We start from the raw sequence: 20,262 nt of genomic DNA, 5'->3' as shown, positions 1-20,262 counted from the left end.
CATCCCTACTAACTATTTACAGTGAGGTGTGATGAAAACCCTCTGAAATATCTTTGCAATTTATTTTGTAAATCAAAAATTATTTTTAAATTGTAAAATTTATTTTTAAAATGTCAACATTCACGTTAATAGTCCCATTTTATCGTATCTCCAATACCACAACCAGCTCTGCTTTATGCCAACACACCATCACCTCTGAATTGAAAAAGCGTAAACATAATAAGTAGCCTCTCAGCATCCACCCCCCCTCCCGCCCACTTTGATTCATTTTGCTACACCATTTGCCAGACTTTGTTTTCAGTATCTGTGGCTATGAGTGTGTTGGGACCAGGTTGAGGGGTGGTGGTTAGGGATAGTTAGTAACATTTTTGAACTCATTACTAACTAAATAAGAACTAATTTAGTGAATGCAAATTTACTATTTCCTAAAAATACACGTTTCACAAAAAAATAAACAAGACACAAAATATCTAATTCCCTAGGCTGCAAAATTGGTATGCGGAGAAGTCAGGGTTCAAATACCATCTTCTTCACATAAAGAAATACTATTATACAAAATCACAGCAGCCTTAGGGCTTACTCCAGTCATAGCAATTATCTTATGGTTGTGTTTTGATGTGAATACTGCCCTTGTGTATCTCCCTACTCCCCTTTTTCATTTCTATATAATATTCAATTGAATAAATATAATCAAAATCATTTCTCGGGCTTCCCTGGTGGTGCAGTGGTTGAGAGTCCACCTGCCGATGCAAGGGACACAGGTTCGTGCCCCGGTCTGGGAAGATCCCACATGCCACGGAGCGGTTGGGCCCATGAGCCATGGCCGCTGAGCCTGTGCATCCGGAGCCTGTGCTCCGCAACGGGAGAGGCCACAACAGTGAGAGGCCTGCGTACCGCAAAAAAAAAAAAAAGAAAAAGATATAGGTGAAATTTATTTTAGTCATATTTAATCATATTTTGTTTAACCCAATTATACAAATTTTTATGATGTCAAAATATTTTTATCACTTTAGTTTTTTAACTTAAATTTAAATAAATTGAAACTTCAGTTTCTTAATCACACTATCCACACTGCAAGTGCTCAGTACCCACAGTGAGCTACCATATCTCATACAGCAGACAAAGTAGGCACTAATCTAATTACTGTAAGGAGAGGTGGGAACAAAACATGGCTCCAGCAGACCAGGAATTGATAGATACCAGGAAACTACTGGTAATTTTACTAATATGATCATGCTTTCTCTTTATGTAAAAAAAATCTTGATTTTTTTAGAGACATGAATACTGAAGCAATAAAAGTTGAAATGACATGATTTGCATTAAAATACTTTGGAACCAAAAAGAAATGAAAAAGAGAGATGAAACAAATATAGTAAAACATTAGTCATTTTTAATATGAATAACAGATATATGAGCACTTATTATCTCCATTTCGTGTTAATTTGAAATTTTTCACACTAAAATGTAAGAACTGGGAATCTAGTTGGAAAAATCAAAAGGCATAATACAGTGAGTGCTTCCCTTATGCTGGGCTAGGTTTGGTATTTGAAAAATTCTCTGAAGTAGTCAGTCACATTTCCATTTGAAGGATGAAGAAACCAGAGTTCAAAAAGTTTAAATGACTTGCCAAATTAATGGAAGCAGTATTTGTACTGAAGCAGTACAAAAATAGATACACATTGTCCCAAACTTCACACATCTTTTGGTTCAAAAGAATACAGAAATAATGAAAGAAACTACATTCAATGACAGTGATTCTTTGTATTAAAAATATCATCTCAGATTTCATGATATAACATTAAAGTTGGAGGAGACCCTGGTGTTCATGTAGCGTCAACCCATTGACCAAAGAAACTGGGTCTCAATGAAAATAAGTAACTTGCCCCATTATCTCACAGTTGGTCACTGTCAGAGGCACATCTAAACCTACCTGAGCATTGTTACTTCCCATATCCTATAACAACTAATGTCAACTAGATTCTGAAGTTTTGAGCATCTTGCAAATGGTATTTCCTTCTTGTGAAGCCTCTGTGCATTTTCCCCAACTTTTAAACATATAAGGAATGACAAAAAGTAAATTCCCAGAATAATCTAATATGTGGTAAAGTCAATCAAGGTGATAGTAATTTGGGAGGCCAAAGAGCTACATAAAAGGCTAGTTACATGCCAGGTCTGGCTCAAAGTTGTACATTTGAAGGCATATACTTATGATCACAAATGTCTGTGTGATAGGTTCCATGTATCAACTGGAACATAGGAAAAAAGCATCCTGGAGTTGAGAGAGAGGAGGTTATCACTTGGAATCTCGATTTAAAAGGAAGATATAATTTAAATTCTCAAGCAACAATGATTCAGATAACTGATTATTAAGTGGAGAGCCTAGATTCCATGCCTAAATATATTTAAAGTCCATGAATTTTTCTTCTCTTTCCTCTTTCTTCCTCCATCCCTCAGTCAATCTCTGGTCATTTTAAGAAACAGACTATACCGAAACCAACACCTCAAGGGAGAAATTTTGTTAATAATTGTTTAAAAATAATAACAATAATGTTATGGCATCATGTGCCCAAATCTAATTGTCCTTTATATTTTTTCCAACAGGTAAAATCACACAATGTTTCTCTCTTGTGACCTGCCCAGATTCTATGGAAAATAATGTCACTGAATTTATCCTCATGGGTCTTTCCCAAAATAAGGAAGTACAGCAACTATGCTTCTTTTTGTTCCTACTCTTTTATATGATCTTCATGACTGGAAATTTTTTCATTATAATAACTATTCAAAGGAGCTCAAATCTCAACTCTCCAATGTACTTCTTCCTTAGTTTCCTCTCCTTTGTTGACATCTGCTATTCCTCTGTTACAGCCCCCAAGCTGATTATTGACTTTCAAGCCAAGGTCAAGAGAATCTCTTTTGATGGTTGCATGGTCCAGCTCTTTTTTGTCCATCTGCTTGGCTGCACAGAGGTCTCTATCCTCACAGTGATGGCCTATGACAGGTACGTGGCCATCTGTAAGCCTCTACGCTATTTGACCATCATGGACTGGAAATTCTGCTTCATATTGGTGGTGTTCTTTTGGTTAGGAGGCTTTGTGAATACTTTTATCCAGACCGTGCTCACTGTACAACTCCCTTTCTGTGGCCCCAACCTGATCGACCACTACTTCTGTGACGTCCACCCTTTACTGAAGCTGGTTTGCACAGACACATATGTGGTGGGGCTCATTGCAGTGGCCAACAGTGGCATGATTTCACTGAGCTCCTTTGTCATTTTTTTGGGCTCTTACACAGTCACCTTGCTTTCCTTCAAGTCTCGCTCATCAGAGGGGAGGCACAAGGCTCTGTCCACATGCGCTTCCCACATCACTGTGGTAATATTATATTTTGTCCCCTGCATCTTCATCTACCTGAGACCTTCCACCACTTTTCCTGAGGACAAGATGGTGGCTGTATTTTACACTGTCATCACACCCATGTTGAATCCTCTGATCGACAGCCTGAGAAACACGGAGGTGAAAAATGCAATGAAGAGACTATGGATCAAGAGGTTGTTGGGCAGAAACAGGAGAGACCTTGGGGATTGATACAGCCTCCGTTGTACCAGTTTCCAAAAGGGTTACTGGGAATTAGTCAGTCATTAGCCCTTAATCCTATCACACAAATAAATAATTGAAAATCATATAAAGAGTCTTGGATTTGAAGTCTAACGATGTAGTTTGGAAGGTACCGATCACCAGTAGTTTGACTTTAGTGATACTCTAAAGATACTCTGATATCGGATAAGAGATATCCCCTACTGGGAGCCCTGAGTAGATTAAACATTTGTACAGGGAAATCTGACACCAAACACAGTCTATTTCGTAACAGAGAGTACTATTGCCTCTGAGCAATGCCTCTAAGTGATGTGGTATGTCAGGTATACATATATTCCAATAAAGGAATGATACCAAAAGCAAATGCTGACATTGATTTCGCTATCTTTGCCTTGCCTGTTTCCACATCTGTTAAATGGATTGAAGCTACTTTTCCCACCACTTCCCAGGGTTATATAGAAAATCAAATGAGATGGATGTAGAGGTGAAAGCATTTTGTCAGCGGCAGGAACTGCTTTCGTTGATGTTATTGTTGTTACCATAAACTTGGCAACTCCAGACATCTAGACAACCCTCATTTAAAGAATTTGATTTGGGGTTGAGGGGTTTTTCTCACATGATCATTACTCAACAGTTCACAGATGGGAATTATTTATGTTGATATTACAGTACAAGCTATACTGGGCTCAGAATGTTTAAAAACATGCTCACCTATAGTGAGGGCTATCTGAGTCAAGGAAAGGGTTTTTAGTGATTGCTGGGGTGAGCCACTCAGACCCCCTTCAGGATGGAAGTACTCATTCCCTCAGTTGCCAGGAGGGATGGCTGCTCGTGGCTCACTGTTCATCCTTCTCCAGATAATGCCTCCCCCCAGGGCAGTACCAATATCATGTCCTCTTCCTCCAGCAGGCTACAGCCAGTAATGGTCAATGTGGTGATAAAAAGACCAGGGCCTCTTGCCTCAACTTTAAACAACTGTGAAGGGCCATCCCAGCTCTAAAGCTCCTTGTGGGACCATCTAAGATCTTTTTTGTTACTGTATCATGGTTCAACTTCTCCCCTCTGCCCAAGTCTGCTTCCTTCATTCTTTTACAGACGTGGATATTGGAAGCATTTCCCAAGAATTTTTTACACACAGATTCAATCTGAGAGATGTTGCCTAGGGAACTCAACCTTTGACATCGATCTATAGTAAAGGGGGGAAATATATGCAAATATTAAAATAATCAAAATTATTTTGCATGACTTGAAGAGAGTTCTACCTTCTGAGCAGGTTTACCTAACTTGTTTAACAATATCATGAATAGATAAAAATGTACAGTTTAAATCCTGAACTACCAGTGCAACGAACATAGCACTTGATTTTTATGTGGCTACCTATCACCTTCATAACCTCTCATCATTGAAACCCAAGAAATTTGAAAAGTTCTGAGTGAGTGATCTTCTTTTCTTTTCTCTCCTGATGAGTAAGGAAGTAAACCTGGCTTCCTTTAAGCATTGAAAGGAGACTTTAAAATTTCAAGAAGTGTGCTCCAAAAAGCACTGAGCCTCCTGGGGCACAGAGCCTGGAGTAGGGGCCCCACATGCCCTTGTTAAGGACAGTACAGGCTCTGGGCCAGTTTAGGACTATTTGACCGGCTACAGAAGCAGGGACTGTAGCAATTGTTGTATGCTGATTATTTCTACCCTCCCTTTTTTCTACTACCTTATGTCAAGAGCACAGTAGTAGCTAATATTTTAGGATTCACATGAGATAGTGATTGAATTGACAACATCCACAGAACTATGACTAAGTCCCCTGTGTAGAGAACATAAACTGTAGACCCAAGGAGGACAAGGGTAGATACTGAGAGGCATCAGGGTGGACTCCTGAACAGCCTCTGTACTCCAGAACCACTCTACACTCTGATGCACCATGGTCTATGTCTTCTGCAGTGACCTTCATGGACTGCTTCAGTGGGTTCCTCTACTGTAATAAAGAAAAAGAAAATTAAGAGACATCATTCCCTGGATCTTCCTGTCACATTTTTACTTGTCTACCAAACTGTTGTTTGCTTCAACAAGTCTCAAGACTTGTAACATTGAATGTCTCTGATTGTTTGCCAGTGAGATTGCTATTGCTTTCAACAGTGACCCTGGGCATGAAATTTTCCTCACTCTGCTCCAAATAAAGAGAGTCGTCTCTCTCCAGAAGTGGAGATGCCTGTCCTTATAGACTGATGCTCTGCCATGATAGAACTTCTACACCATGTAAATGGAGGGTGAGTGGATGGGGCAGCCTGAGTATAAAATGCCCATGGACTCCCATTCTTCTTTCCAAGGTTGGGTAAATTTTCTTGAATAAACTTCTCAATTTGTTGTATACTTCTGGTCAATATCCAGAGTTTTTGAATCATTATTTTTGACAATTTTGTCCAGTTTTATTGTTGCTTCTTAGAGATAGATTTTATGAGCTCCTTATTCAGCTATTATGGAAGTCCCACCTTCACAAACCTTATTTTTAATAGTAAAACATTACAAGCAAATATCAAAACATACTGAAATTTTAAATAATGAAATTAGGAAATCATTGGTGCATGGATAGGCATAAAGTACAGCAAAATATTAGCTCAAATGTATCTTGCTCCCATGTGGTATAAAAATATCCAAGAGTTCCTGCTAGTCCCAAGGAAGAGGTGAAAGGTGGCTGAAAGTCGGGGGAACTTCTTTGGGGGCTATGATGGTGAGATAACTCTATGACAGGGGCTGCAGGACCAACAGCCTAAGCCAGGGGCCATATGGAGGATATGGCTGAGATTCAGAGTTGTATAGCCAAGATGAGCCCAAATCAGCAAAGGAGAATGAGGAATTGCTACCCATACTATATAATAACTCCTATAAATCAATAAGAAACATTTTAAGACACAAAGCTTATGAAAAGACAATTCATAGAAGAAAAGTGTAAGCAGCCAATAAAATATGAAAATTTTTTTCAACGCGCCAGTAATCAGGAAAATATAAATTGCTTTAAAATGCATCATTTTTTACCATCAGTTTGGTAAAAATGTAGAAGGTTGATAAAGTCCATCACTGGTAGAGTGTGGGAAAGTAATATCCTCATATACTGTTGGTGGGAATGTAAGCTAGTGACTGGAGCAGAGACCACTCACTGTCTTCCCTCCTATAGGCACACAGCTAGACCACATTGCTGACCACTGCTGTAGTTAGGAGTGAACGTAAGTAAGTTCTCTCCAATAGAATGTGAGAAGTGATGTGGACGACTTTCAGCCCTGACCACTAGAAGCCTCCCATGAACACTCTCCACACTCTTTCCTCTTCCACTGCCTGGATGCAGATGATGCTGAGTCTTAATAGATGTCTGTGATGGTTAATTCTGTGTGCCAACTTGACTGAGCCACAGGATGCCAAATATCTGGTTAAATATTGTTTCTGGCTTTGTCTGTGAGGATGCTTCTGGAAAAGATTAACATTTGACTCAGTAGACTGAGTAAAGCAGATTTCCCTGCACCATGAGGATGGGTATCATCCAATCCATTGAGGGCCGGAATAGGATAAAAAAAAAAAAGTAGAAGAAGGGAGAATTCAGTCTCTCTGCCTTACTTGAGCTGAGCTATTGGTCTTCTCCTGCCCTTGGACTTGGACTTATACCATCTTTGGTCCTGGTTCTCAGACCTTTGGACTCAGACTGGAACTACACCATCAGCTTTCTTGGGTCTCCAGCTTGTGGACTGCACATCTTTGGACTTCTCAGCCTCCATAATCTCTGAAGCCAATTCCTGATAGTAATAAATATGAATGTAAATATATATATATGACTCTCAGTCCATGGTACTTTGTTATGCAAGCCCAAGGAAACTAATACAGAATGGGAGTGAAGAATAAAGATCAAAGAAAATAAATTTTAAAACAAGAGGGACCTTACATAGATCAATGATAAAATAAGGAATATCGTTAGCTCAGTCTTGAGATTAGTACACAACACACACACACACACATATGTTTTGGAACATATATAAGATAATATAATATGAAACAGTTAAAAGAATGGCACTATGGGTTCCAGTCCAAGAGGATGACAAAGGAAGTTCCTGAACTCACTTCCTCCCATGAACACACCATATCTACAACTACACATGGAACAATTCCCTCTGAAAGAAATCCAAAGACCAGCTGAGTGACCCCTACACACTGAGTGAACAAGGAAAAACCCACACTGAAATGGGTACGAAAGGCTGAGACACACTCTCACCATAAACCATTTTCCTAGCACAGGGACAAGCAACCAGGAGAGAACTCCCAACTCCCAGCTTCTCTCTGAGGACTGAAGATTCTGGACCCAAAATCTAGCATCCCAACTTTTAAGAATTCCACCTTAGGAAGGTACCCCAAAACACCTAGCTCCAAAAGCCAACTGGACTTGTACCCACGAGACCCGCAAAACCTTAGCAAACAAAAAAGTAGTTCTTAACAGGCACATGAGTATTTGCTGTGGCTACCCTACCTGGACTCAGTGCTGAGGGAGCAAACAAAAGATCCCATCTCCCAGTCTTTCCCTGAAAGAGGCTTATTTGCATAGTTTGAAAGCTGTTGCCTTAGGGTCCAGCTTTCAATCAGCCTGCTTCTAAGTGCTGACTCTGGGACATTGACTGGTCTTGGCAAACCCTCAGCTACTGGGAGCCACTAAGAACTAAGAAGGCAACTTGGACAATCACAAACTTTTGAGAGAAAACCAAAAGCTCAGGCCATGCTGAAAATAAATTTCACCTCCTACAAAGACCACTCCATCAAGACTGGAAGAGGTGCTATTTTATCTAATGCATAGAAACTAACACAAAGAGTCAAGGAAAATGAACAGAGGAATATGTTCCTAACAAAAGAACAAGATAAACCTTCAGAAACAGACTTTAATGAAATGGAGATAAATTACCTGATAAAGAGTTCAAAATATTTGTCATAAAGATCCTCACTGAGGTCAGGAGAACAATGCATGAACAAAGTGAAAATTTCAGCAAAAAGATGGAAAACCTAGAAACTACCAAACAGAAATCACAGAGCAGAAGACTACAATAATTAAACTGCAAGATTCAGTAGGGTGGTTCAACATTAGACTAGATAAAGCAGAAGAAAAAAGAATCTGTGAACTCGAAGTCAGGGCAGCAGAATTCATTCAATCAGAAGAGCAAGGAGAAAAAAAATAGAGGAAAAGAGTGAAGACAGTGTAAAGGACTTATGGAACACCATCAAGCAGACCAATGTTTGCATTATAGTGGCCCTAGACAGAGAAGATAAAGAGAGAAAGTAGCAGAAAGCTTATTCAAAGAAATAATGGGACAGGGAGATAAGATCTGTGCTTTGTGACCCCCTGGAGGGGTGGGATAGGGAGGGTGGGAGGGAGGGAGACGCAAAAGGGAAGGGATATGGGAACAGATGTATATGTATAACTGATTCACTTTGTTATGGGGCAGAAACTAACACACCACTGTGAAGCAATTATACTCCAATAAAGTTGTAAAAAAGAAAAAGAAATAATGGGGGGTCCCCCAGTGGTCCAGTGGTTAGGACTCCACACTTCCACTGCAGGGGGCATGGGTTCAATCCCTGTTCGGGGAACTAAGACCCCACATGCTGTGCAGCACGTCCAAAAAAATAATTAATTTTAAAAATCGTTTTTAATTTTTAAAAAGAAATAATGGTTGAAAACTTCCCTAACCTGGAGAAAGAAACAGACATCCAGATCCAAGAACCCCAGAGAGTTCCAAATAACATGAGTACAAAGAGACTCACATCAAGACATATTATCATTAAATTGGCAAAAGTTAAAGTCAAGGAGAGAGTCTTTAAAAGTAGCAAGAGAGGGCTTCCCTGGTGGCACAGTGGTTAAGAATCCACCTGCCAATGCAGGGGACATGTGTTCAAGCCCTGGTCCAGGAAGATCCCACATGCCACAGAGCAACTAAGCCTGTGTGCCACAACTACTGAGCCTGCTCTCTAGAGCCTGCGTGCCACAACTACTGAGCCCGTGTGCTACAATTACTGAAGCCCATGTCCTTAGAGCCCATGCCCCACAACAAGAGAAACCACCACAATGAGAAGCCCGTGCACCACAACAAAGAGTAGTCCCTGCTCACCACAACTAGAGAAAGTCTGAGCGCAGCAACGGAGACCCAACACAGCCAGAAATAAATAAATGAATAAATAAATAAACTTATTTATTTTTTATTCATTTTTATTTTTTTTTAAAAAAGCAGCAAGAGAAAAACAACTTCTTATGTACAAGGGAACCCCAATAAGACTATCAGCAGATTTTTCAGCAGAAACTTTGCAGGCCTAAAGGAAGCGACATGATATATTCAAAGTGCCAAAGGAAAAAAACAATGCCACCCAAGAATACTTTACCCAGCAAAGTTGTCTTACACAACGAAAGGAGAGATGAAGAATTTTCCAGACAAGCAAAAGTTGAAGGAATTGATCACCACTAGACCAGCCCTATAAGAAATGTTAAAGGAAATTCTTCAAGCTCAAGTGAAAGGACTCTAATTAGTAACAGCAAAGCATATGAAAATATAAATCTCACTGATAAAGGTAAATATATAGTTAAATTCAGAATACTCCAATGTTGTAACAGTAGTGAGTAAATCACTTATAACTCTAGTATGATGGCTCAAAAACAAAAGTATTAAAAATATCTATAACTACAATAATTTGTTAACAGACACACATGGTAAAAAGATGTAAATTGTGATATCAAAAACATAAATGGAGGGGAGTAGTAAAAACGTAGAGCTTTAGTATGCATTTGAACTTAAGTTGTTATCAGCTTAAAATAGACTATTATAAATATGTTTTATGTACGCCTCAAGGTAAACACAAAGCAAAAAGCTATAACAGATACACAAAAGGTAAAAAAGAATGGAATCTAGGCATACCACTACAGAAAATCGTCAAATCACACAGGAAGAGAGCAAGAGAAGAAGAAAGAAACACAGGAATTATAAACAGCCAGAAAATGATTAACAAAATGGCAATAGTAAGTCCATACCAATTAATAACTACTTTAAATGTGAATGAACAAAATTCTCCAATCAAAGGACATTAGAGTGGCTCAGTGAATTAAAAAAACAAGACCCAACTATATGCAACCTGTATACAGGTTGCAACTATATGCAACCTGTATCCTTCAACTTTAAGGCATAGACTGAAAGTGAAGGGATGGAAATAGATATTCCAGGCAAATGGAAACCAAAAGAGGAGCAGGGGTTGCTATTCCTGTATCAGAAAAAAAGTAGACTTTAAGTCAAAGAAGGTAACAAGAGAAAAAGCACATCATGATATAGTAATAAAGAGGTTAATATGTGGAATCTAAAATAAAAGGTCAAACTCAGAAACAGTGTAGAAAAGCTGTTTCCAGGCATTGGGGGTGGGGAGGGGAATAGGGAGAGGTTGGTAAAAAACTTTCAGCTATAAGATGAATAAGGTCTGACGATTTAATGTATAGCATGGTGATTATTGTTGACAACATCATATTGTATAATTGACATTCACTAAGAGAGTAGGACTTAAATGTTCTCACCAAAAAGAAAACAAAAAATAAGATAAATATGTGAGTTTGCAGGGGGATGGATGTGTCAATTAACTAGATGGGGGAATCCTTTTATAATGTATATGTATGTCAAATCACCACCATGTACACTTTAATTATCTTACAGTTTTATTTGTCAATCATATCTCAGTAAAGCTGAAATAAAAAAATAAAATAAAAAATGGAAAAAAAAAAAGAATGGTGCTGTGGACTGAATTTTGTCTGCCAAAATTTCATGTGTTGAAGCCCTAATCCCTAATGTGATGGTATTTTGAGATGGAGCCTTTGAGAGGTAATTAGAGTTAGAGGAGGTCATGAGGGTAGAATCCTCATGATGGGATTAGCAGCTTTAGAAGAAGAAGAATAGCTCTCTCTCTCTCTCTCTCTCTCTCTCTCTCTCTCTCTCTCTCTCCCATATCAGGACACAGCCAGAAGGCAACCTCTGAAAGCCAGGAAGAGTGACCTCACCAGGGAACCAAATCCACCAGCACCTTGATCTTGGCTTTCTAGCCTCCAGAACTATGAGAAATAAATTCCTGTTGTTTGAGCCACCCAGTCTGATATTTTGCTATGGCAACTAGACCTAATACAGATGAGTACATCTACCTACACTGATATTGAAAGAGCTCCAAAATATTTAATTTTTTTAAAAAGTTGAAAAGCAGCATGTGTAATATAATAGCATAGATGTAAAAAAAACAAAAAGTGTTGATCAAATTCATGTGTTCTCAACTCTTTCCACTAACGCTCCACAACTCCAATGCTGGCCTCTTCACATTTAATAGAAAAAGTTCTCCGCTGCTACAATGATCATCAAAGGAAGAAAAAGAGCCAATTATTTTTCTGTTCTGTGAGTTGGATGATCAGTTAGTCCTCCACTTCCTGAAGGCCACACTCGGGCTTTATGGCACAATGACACCGCAGGTGACTAAATTATGCCCTCAGGAGCTGAGGCAAAGAGTTAGGAAAAGTTTGCAAAGCAGCAAATTAGTGTCCTCCCTTGGGGGTTCTTCAGAGCTAAGAATTTCTTTCACCTCGATTCCCCAGGAGCTTCAGGTAAGTAATTAAAGGCATGATTGGATGCTACAAGAATACATCCCCACTAAATGTGCCGGTCGCTAATGAGCTCACAGTTCCCAACTCCTGTAACCATACTGTGGACAAAACCCAGGACACAGCATCTCCCGGTATCCCTGTTAGGTCCACAAAACCATACATTTTAGAAGCAGCTGGGTCACGATGCCAATGCAGGAGGACAGAAGCCATTTCTTTCCTGTCTACCCCTTCCCCAGACAGGTGGCTCTGGAAGGAAGGAGGAGACCACCATTTATGGAATACCTACTAGGTGCCGGCACTGGGCTGAGCACTTTATCCATTGGTCAGACCAATATGGCACCGAACGCCAGTGCTCACCAAGATCCACAGCTCTCTTCTGCCAGGGTACACGGCCAAATGCTATTCCCCCACCAATGGAAGGTGGGTGAAAGTGATATATGTCACTTACAAACCTGGCCTGTAGAAACCTCCCACCCACTGTCTTCCACTTTCTCTTCCTCATCTGCTACCTGGATGGTGGCACTCTGGATGACCTTGACAGGTTTGGGTTAAAGGTGGTGAAGCCTGTACTAGCCTAGGTCCTTGAATGGTGCCAGCCACATTAAACTGTGACATAGGTATTAAACCACTGAGGTCTGGGAGTTGTTTTTTATAAAACCAGTTAGCTTACCCAACTCAGCCAATCTATTTCACCATCTGGAAAATACAAATTAAATCACATCTTTTATTTACCCAACGAATGGCTCGAGGCTACCTCTGCCTTAATAGCAGAAGTCTTTTATCTCTCACATAATGCTGGACCCCGTCTCAAACCAAAGTGTCCAAGAACACTCAGGCCAAAGGACTCCTGCTTCCAAAGGCCATGCAGGGAGGAAGAACTAAAACTCTGACCAGGCGTTGTCTTTGGTAATAGCCATGTAACTGGTCCTGCCTAATCTGATGGGTGTGTGCTGACCGCTGCATTGCGGCTGCAGGTCTGGAGCCCTGCCATGCCATAGTGTGACTCCATCCTTCAGCTCCAAGGTTACAGTTATCTTTGTCCACTACCACATGCTCAGCTAGTGCTCCCCAAAACACAATGGACTAGGATGGCTGGACCGAGAGGGGCTTCCAGCCCCAGGCACGTGCTGCACAAAACCAAGCACAAAACCCAAACCCCAGTGCTGAACCTACTTCACCAACACAGGTCCCCCTTCCCCTCATGGTGGGCTCCCTCTTGGTGCTTTTAATATTCTTTTATGCTTATGGATTATGGTCAATGTCACCCTGAACCACCAAAACAGGTTTCCTTAATTGCAAATCTCAGAGACTAAAAGTTGGGGGAGGGGCCAACCCTTTCCTTCCCAGAAAGCCCCTTGAGCAGTTTGTATGAAAATTGTGCAAACCAAGGGGAGAAGTAAGTTTTGCTTTGCCTCAGGAAAATGTAATAATAATAAGTGCCTATACACACTACATCTGCATACTTAATCAGGGCACTCAATTAACTTAGAACAAAGACATCTACTCCAAGGAAACCTTCTGCCTCTACCTACCTGAAGAAGCAGCATCTTGAATTTTGCACACATTATGTTACTTGAAGCTGTGAGTAAATACTACTCTTCTCATTTTACAGATGAAGAGGTTCAAAGATGTGGAGTGGCTTGTCTGCAGTATCATAACTAGTAGGTGGTCAGCTAGGACACAAATCAGGTCCATCTGACTCCAAAGCCTAAAACAGTGTCTGAGGATCAGGAAGCTGGGAGTGGCTTAGCTGGGTAGTTCTGGCTCAAGGTCTCCTAGGAGGTTGCAGACAAGCTATTGGCTTGGGGCTGCAGTCATCTGAGGATTGACTGGGGTTGGAGACTCTGCTTCCAAGATCACTTAGCTGCTGGCAGGAGGTTCAGTTCCTCACCACGTGGGCCTCTTGTAGGGTTGGTTGTTCATGAGAGACAGAGACAGACAGACAGACAGAAAAGCTGCAGAGTCTTTTACAACTTAATCTTGGAAGTAACATACCATCACTTCTGCCGATTTCTATTGGTCACACAGACCACAATGTGGGAGAGGAAAACGGTGGGTTGGATACCAAGTAGTATTGGGGGCCATCTTGTTGGTAGGAAGACCACATGGGATTTTTTTTCCTTCTTTTTCATATCTAAATTTCCTAAATTTTTTTTACCATAGACATATATGCTAAATTATAAGGAAAAAAGCTACTGGCTGCTGGAAAGGGTACTTGCTTAGCCCTGCTGTTGATTTTTAAGCATCTCCTATCAACCTCTGAGTTCCTTTTCTTTTTTTTTTATCATCATCATCAGTAACTTTTATTTGTTTGTAAATTATATCAGTTGACAAACTACATATTGGGGAAATCTACCTTTGCTCATGACTGAAAGGTAAAGACCAAAAGATACTAGGAAATATCCAGTTAAACTATATCTTCTTTCCACCAAATCTCCTCTTTGACATTGTCAAAATGACCTTTTCAACCAACTTTGTCACAAATTTCACAAGGGTATATTAACAATAATTACAAGACTGTAAAGAAAGATTGATATGGAGTTGGGTATGGGAAGTGATCAGGTCGGGACCCATGCCTTAGCAGGGGGACACAGAAGAGGAGGGGGATATCACAGTCTTGCAGATCCTCCCTGGGGAGTGAGGGTTCTACCCACATATTGGACACGGAAGATGAGTGCCCTTAGCTGATTTTTTTTTAACATCTTTATTGGAGTATAATTGCTTTAAAATGGTGTGTTAGTTTCTGCTTTATAGCAAAGTGAATCAGTCATACATATCCATGTGTTCCCATATCTCTTCCCTCTTGCGTCTCCCTCCCTCCCACCTTCCCTATCCCCCCCCTCCAGGCGGTCACAAAGCACCGAGCTGATCTCCCTGTGCTATGCGGCTGCTTCCCACTAGCTATCTATTTTACGTTTGGTAGTGTATACATGTCCATGCCACTCTCTCGCTTTGTCCCAGCTTACCCTTCCCCCTCCCCATATCCTCAAGTCCATTCTCTAGTAGGTCTGGGTCTTTATTCCCGTCTTACCCCTAGGTTCTTCATGACCTTTTTTTCTTTTTTCTTAGATTCCACATATATGTGTTAGCTGATTTTAAAACCAGTGGGACTTACAGGAGGGCTGTAAGAAACCACGACTTCATTCGTAAAGAGCATGCACATATGCTTGCTTACTCCTGGGAACAGCACAGAGAAAGCAGGTTGAAAACTGCCTGGGGCTCTGGCTGGTTTCTCACGACTGCTCCAGTATGCAGCCCAACACACACTAGGAGGCCACTGTAGCCACTCTCCTCCACGTGCTGTTCTTCACTAGGGTGGAAGTGCCATGGCCAAGGAGTGTGCACGCACTTGGAATGGAACCAGCTCAGACCTGATCTTCAGGGTTTCTGCTCCAACACCTTGGGCCCTACCTGCACCCCCGATGGAGTGTGACTGCCAGTGAGCACCCGAGAACTCCTGGCTCACACCTGGCTCTGACTCTAGCTCCTCCACCTCCAGCCCAGCTTCCCACCAAGGTGGTAGCTGCTAGCACACCCTCGGGGACGATATGACCCATGCTCGCTTCAGATCCAGCTCTCCGATTTCCTTTTCCAATCTTCTTTTCCTCCATTGCCCTCTCACAGCCTGACCGAGGGTTGCTTTCTCAGCACAGTCCTCTGGCGCCATCTAATGGCGGAATCCAGAATCACTGCTGTCAGCTGACAGCTGCGAACGCGTGAGTCCAAAGGCCTCAGCTGCCTGCAGGAAAGCGAGATAGATAGGATATAACCATCGTTTTGGGGGTAAAGCCTAGGGTCTCGTGTTTTTCTTCAGAGGGCCCAGGGATCCTCCACATTCATCCGCGAAGGGAGCTGTGGGATGCCAGAAGGGATGGAAGGGCTGTAAGAACTTTGAGGACCAGGGCTAATCCTCTTTTCTCCCTGCTTCCTCCTTCTGCTTCCCCAGATGCCGACCAGGCCTTCCACCCTGGCAGAGCCACGCTCAGCCAGGAGCAACAAGGTGGGCCCCTGTTTCCTCCAGCTGAACAGCTCAGAATCTAATATCCAGAAACGTAACTTTCACTTTTAACAAACTGCAGCTGAAGGCACTCCAAAAAGGCTTGTGCTCATTTTAAAGAACTTTGTAAAGCTGGACAAATATATTTTGAAATATGTTGTAGCTTATTTTTTTGAGTCAAGGATAAAAATGCTGAAGTTTTAATTAGTCTCAACAAGTACTCCATACAAATTGGGGAAAATTAGAAAGTCTAGGAAAGTGAAAATAGAAGCCACTCATAACCCCACCATTACATTATTCTGGAGTTGTCTTTCTTGTCTTCTTTTGTGCTTACCTAATTGTTTACTAGAATTATTTTCTTATAGTTCTATAAATTGTTTTTCTCACTTCAGCTTTACATGTTATAACAGCCCAGGTGATCACTTGATTTTTATTTCCCATTGTAGCTGAGCAGGACCCTATGGAGCTTTCCTAGGTCAGACCTCCCCCACTCCCCCGCACCCACCCATGTCCTCTGCATGCCTCTTGTCTGTAGAAAAACGCTACCCAAAGAATAAATTTAATCAGAAAAGTGAGAAAATGCAGAAGCAAAGAAAAACAGCCAAACAAGACAAAATAATGATAGTTTAGCCATTAAACAAAGTCAAGGACATATAACTCCTTCTCAAGGGATGTAGAGACTATTCTGAGCCATATCCTTTGAGTTGTTTTGCAGATATTAAAACCCCCACCTGGTAAACGAAGTTAACTACATGATGCCCAGACTGTAGCCATGACATTAGAGCTCCATCTGCACAACTCCAAGAACTGGCCTCAAGGAAATGGGAACAAACCAGCCCCGGAACTGAAGATTAACTGTATTTAAAACAATCAAGATGACATTGATCAAACTGCCATATGACCAATTTCAAGATGATTGTCAGAGCTGACTGTACTGTTCTGCATGTAGGCCCCCCATCCCCTGCCTATACACCCTGGAAACTCCCCGTTAAAAGCTCTTACCCCCAGTCAGCAACAGGGAGTTGGTTCTTTGGGACACGAGTACACCTTCTACCCAGCATTGCCAGCTTCCTCAATAAAACTGTCTTTCCTCTTACCCAGCACCTATTTCTCAGTATTGGATTCTTGAGGGATGAGCAGCTGAACCTGAGTTCAGTAACACCATGATACCTCAGTTTCTAGGCTATACCTGGGTATTCTTTACCAAATTAAGCGCTAGAAGAAGGCAACACTTGAATGCTGGCCCGTTTTGCAGTTTAGCCTGGTTTTGGAACAGTATCCAGCTAACAACAGGTCACTGATAAAATGTGAAGGTTTGCTTGTACCTTCCTGCCTGGACCAAACCAATAGTATATGCATAAAGTTCTGGGACAAGTTTGGCCTGAATTAAAGCATGAAGAATGTGGATTTGTTCCCCCAGCCCAGAAAGAAGCCTAGCAGAGGGCCTTCCCTGGTGGTACAGTGGTTAAGACTCCACGCCTCCACTGCAGGGGGGCACGGGTTTGACCGCTGGTCAGGGAACTAAGATCCTGCGTGCCACATAGTGTGGCCAAAAAAAAAAAGAAAGCCCAGCGTAACTAACTATAACATAATCTTTAGTGAAGGCCTCTAGGATAGAGATGTAGGCAGATCCTTACTGTTTTCTCTCACATGTTAGATACCTCCAGGTTCTGTTCCTAATTGCCTGTGCTAAGAAACTGACTACATTTTAAACAAAATCATCTACTGTTGAAAGAGATGACTAAGAACCAAACTTTGGAGTTGATTCAAATTCCAGTTCTGCCTATTACTAGCTATGGGGCTGTGTTTTAGTTAGTAATTGCCACAAAAATGCCACATAACAAATGACCCCAAGTCATAGATTCTCATGGAATAAATTATCCTCATGGATCACCTAGGAGCCAGCTGACCTAGACAGGGCTGGGCCATGTAGCTCTGCTCCAAGGTAGAGTCTCGGCGGGCTTGGCTGGGCATCTCGATTCATTCTGGGGCCCAGGCTCACAGAGCAGCTGCCCAGGGGAGGTTATTTTCATGGCAGTGAAGAGGGAAAACAAAATCAGGCAAAATCTCATATGGACTAGATTTGGAATGAGTACTTCTGTTCACATCTATGGGCCAAAGCAAATTGCAGGGCGGCCTTGTCTTAAGTCCAAAACAAAGGAGAGGGAATGCATCAGGCCACCATCATCACATGTCTCAGATCCACCCATCTCTCCAAATTCACTGCCACTTCCCTCACAAGTGACCATCAACCATTTCCAAAACCATTCCTAAGGCAGAGCCTCTAACAGGCTCCCCTGCTTCCAGGCTCCCCTCCTACAACCCATTCTCCGTGCAGTGACCGGCACATCAGCATACTCTGTTGTGGAAACTCTGATGGCCTCCCATGGCTCGTAGGCTAACTTCCTATCTCCCGACATGGCTCACGCACCCCAACTCACTCCCGACTGTCTCCAGCTTCATATTGTGCCCTTAGCTTCCTCACCAGCGAGGCCCTAAAGACCACAGCCTTCTCACTGCTCTTCAGAAGTGCCAGCTTCATTCCTGCCCCAGGGTCTTGGCACGCTGCCCCTCCTGTCCACTCCCTCCGGGGCTGGCCTCTCACTCCAGCCGCAGTGTGTCGATAGATACGGGTTCAATTCCTTCTTAATTTCCTGTCTCTCCCATAGGCCCTTAAATTCCACAAGGACGGGGATCATGCCTGTTTTGTTCACAAATGTACACACCGAGGGCCCGCTGCCAGCCTGTAGGACATGATCAATACAAATTTAAGTCGATAAATAAATAGCTACACTTCCTGGGTGTTTAATATATCCCAGGCAATACACTGAATGTCTCAGCATGTTACAGCATCAAAAGTATAACCATGGGCTTCCCTGGTGGCGCAGTGGTTGAGAGTCCGCCTGCCGATGCAGGGGACACGGGTTCGTGCCCCGGTCCGGGAAGATCCCACATGCCGCGGAGCGGCTGGGCCCGTGAGCCATGGCCGCTGAGCCTGCGCGTCCGGAGCCTGTGCTCTGCAACGGGAGAGGCCACAACAGTGAGAGGCCTGAGTACCGCAAAAAAAAAAAAAAAAAGTATAACCACACTCCTACCCGCCATCTTCTTTCTTCCTGAACTTACCCTCAAGGCCCCTCTCTGCTGGGACATGAAGATGGGCCCTGGGAACTTCCCAGTTGAACTTGCAATGGTCAGATGACCATTCAAAACACTTGTGGGAAGATGCCCTCCTAGGGAACTGAGTCTCTAAACTTCCTCAGCTTTAACAAAAAGACATCCACCAGCACCCAACTCCTCTCAGGCACTCAGGGCTGTGTATTCAACAAGCCACAGATGCTGCATTCCAGACACCTCGGGCAAACTTCAGCTCTCTGTCACCCTACTGCTTATCATCTTTTTTGTTTTGTTTTTTTAAGAGAATGCACATATGGTGACCAGGGGGGAAGGGCGGGGGGGAAGATAGTTAGGGAGTTTGGGATTGACATGTACACAATGCTATATTTTAAATGGATAACCAACAAGGACCTATTGTATAGCACAGGGAACTCTGCTCAATACCTAATTGGGAAAAGAATTTGAAAAAGAATAGATACTTGTATATGTAAAACTGAATCCCTTTGCTGTACACCTGAAACTAACACAACATTGTTAATCAACTGTACTCCAAAATAAAATAAAAAGTTTGTTTTTTAAAGATGCTTATCAAAAGTAGAAAAGTTCTGGGCTTCCCTGGTGGCGCAGTGGTTGAGAGTCCGCCTGCCGATGCAGGGGACACGGGTTCGTGCCCCGGTCCAGGAAGATCCCACATGCCGCGGAGCGGCTGGGCCCGTGAGCCGTGGCCACTGAGCCTGCGCGTCCGGAGCCTGTGCTCCGCAACGGGAGAGGCCACAACAGTGAGAGGCCCGCGTACCGCAAAAAAAAAAAAAAAAAAGTAGAAAAGTTCTGTGATTTCCACTCAGTCAGTTTGGGCAGGGGGAGAGCTAAAGCTCAGGCCTCCAGCCTTCTGGACCTGCACCATCCTTCCTACCACCATGTAT

The 20,262-nt window shown here is 42.2% G+C and overlaps 1 protein-coding gene across 1 annotated transcript; it reads left to right on the top strand.

Moving 5' to 3' along the window:
• Window positions 1-2,594: 2,594 nt before the first annotated feature.
• Window positions 2,595-3,584, top strand: LOC308620827 (olfactory receptor 4S2-like; the record flags this gene model as incomplete). Its single annotated transcript, XM_081240719.1, has 1 exon — window positions 2,595-3,584. The coding sequence occupies exon 1, from the start codon at window positions 2,646-2,648 to the stop codon at window positions 3,582-3,584; it is 939 nt and encodes a 312-aa protein (XP_081096845.1). The 5' UTR covers window positions 2,595-2,645.
• Window positions 3,585-20,262: the final 16,678 nt, after the last annotated feature.

The sequence above is a fragment of the Mesoplodon bidens genome (genome assembly GCF_964165515.1).
Source record: "Mesoplodon bidens genome assembly, chromosome: 7".
Lineage (NCBI taxonomy): Eukaryota > Metazoa > Chordata > Mammalia > Artiodactyla > Ziphiidae > Mesoplodon > Mesoplodon bidens.
This window is presented reverse-complemented; position numbering and strand designations above follow the sequence as displayed.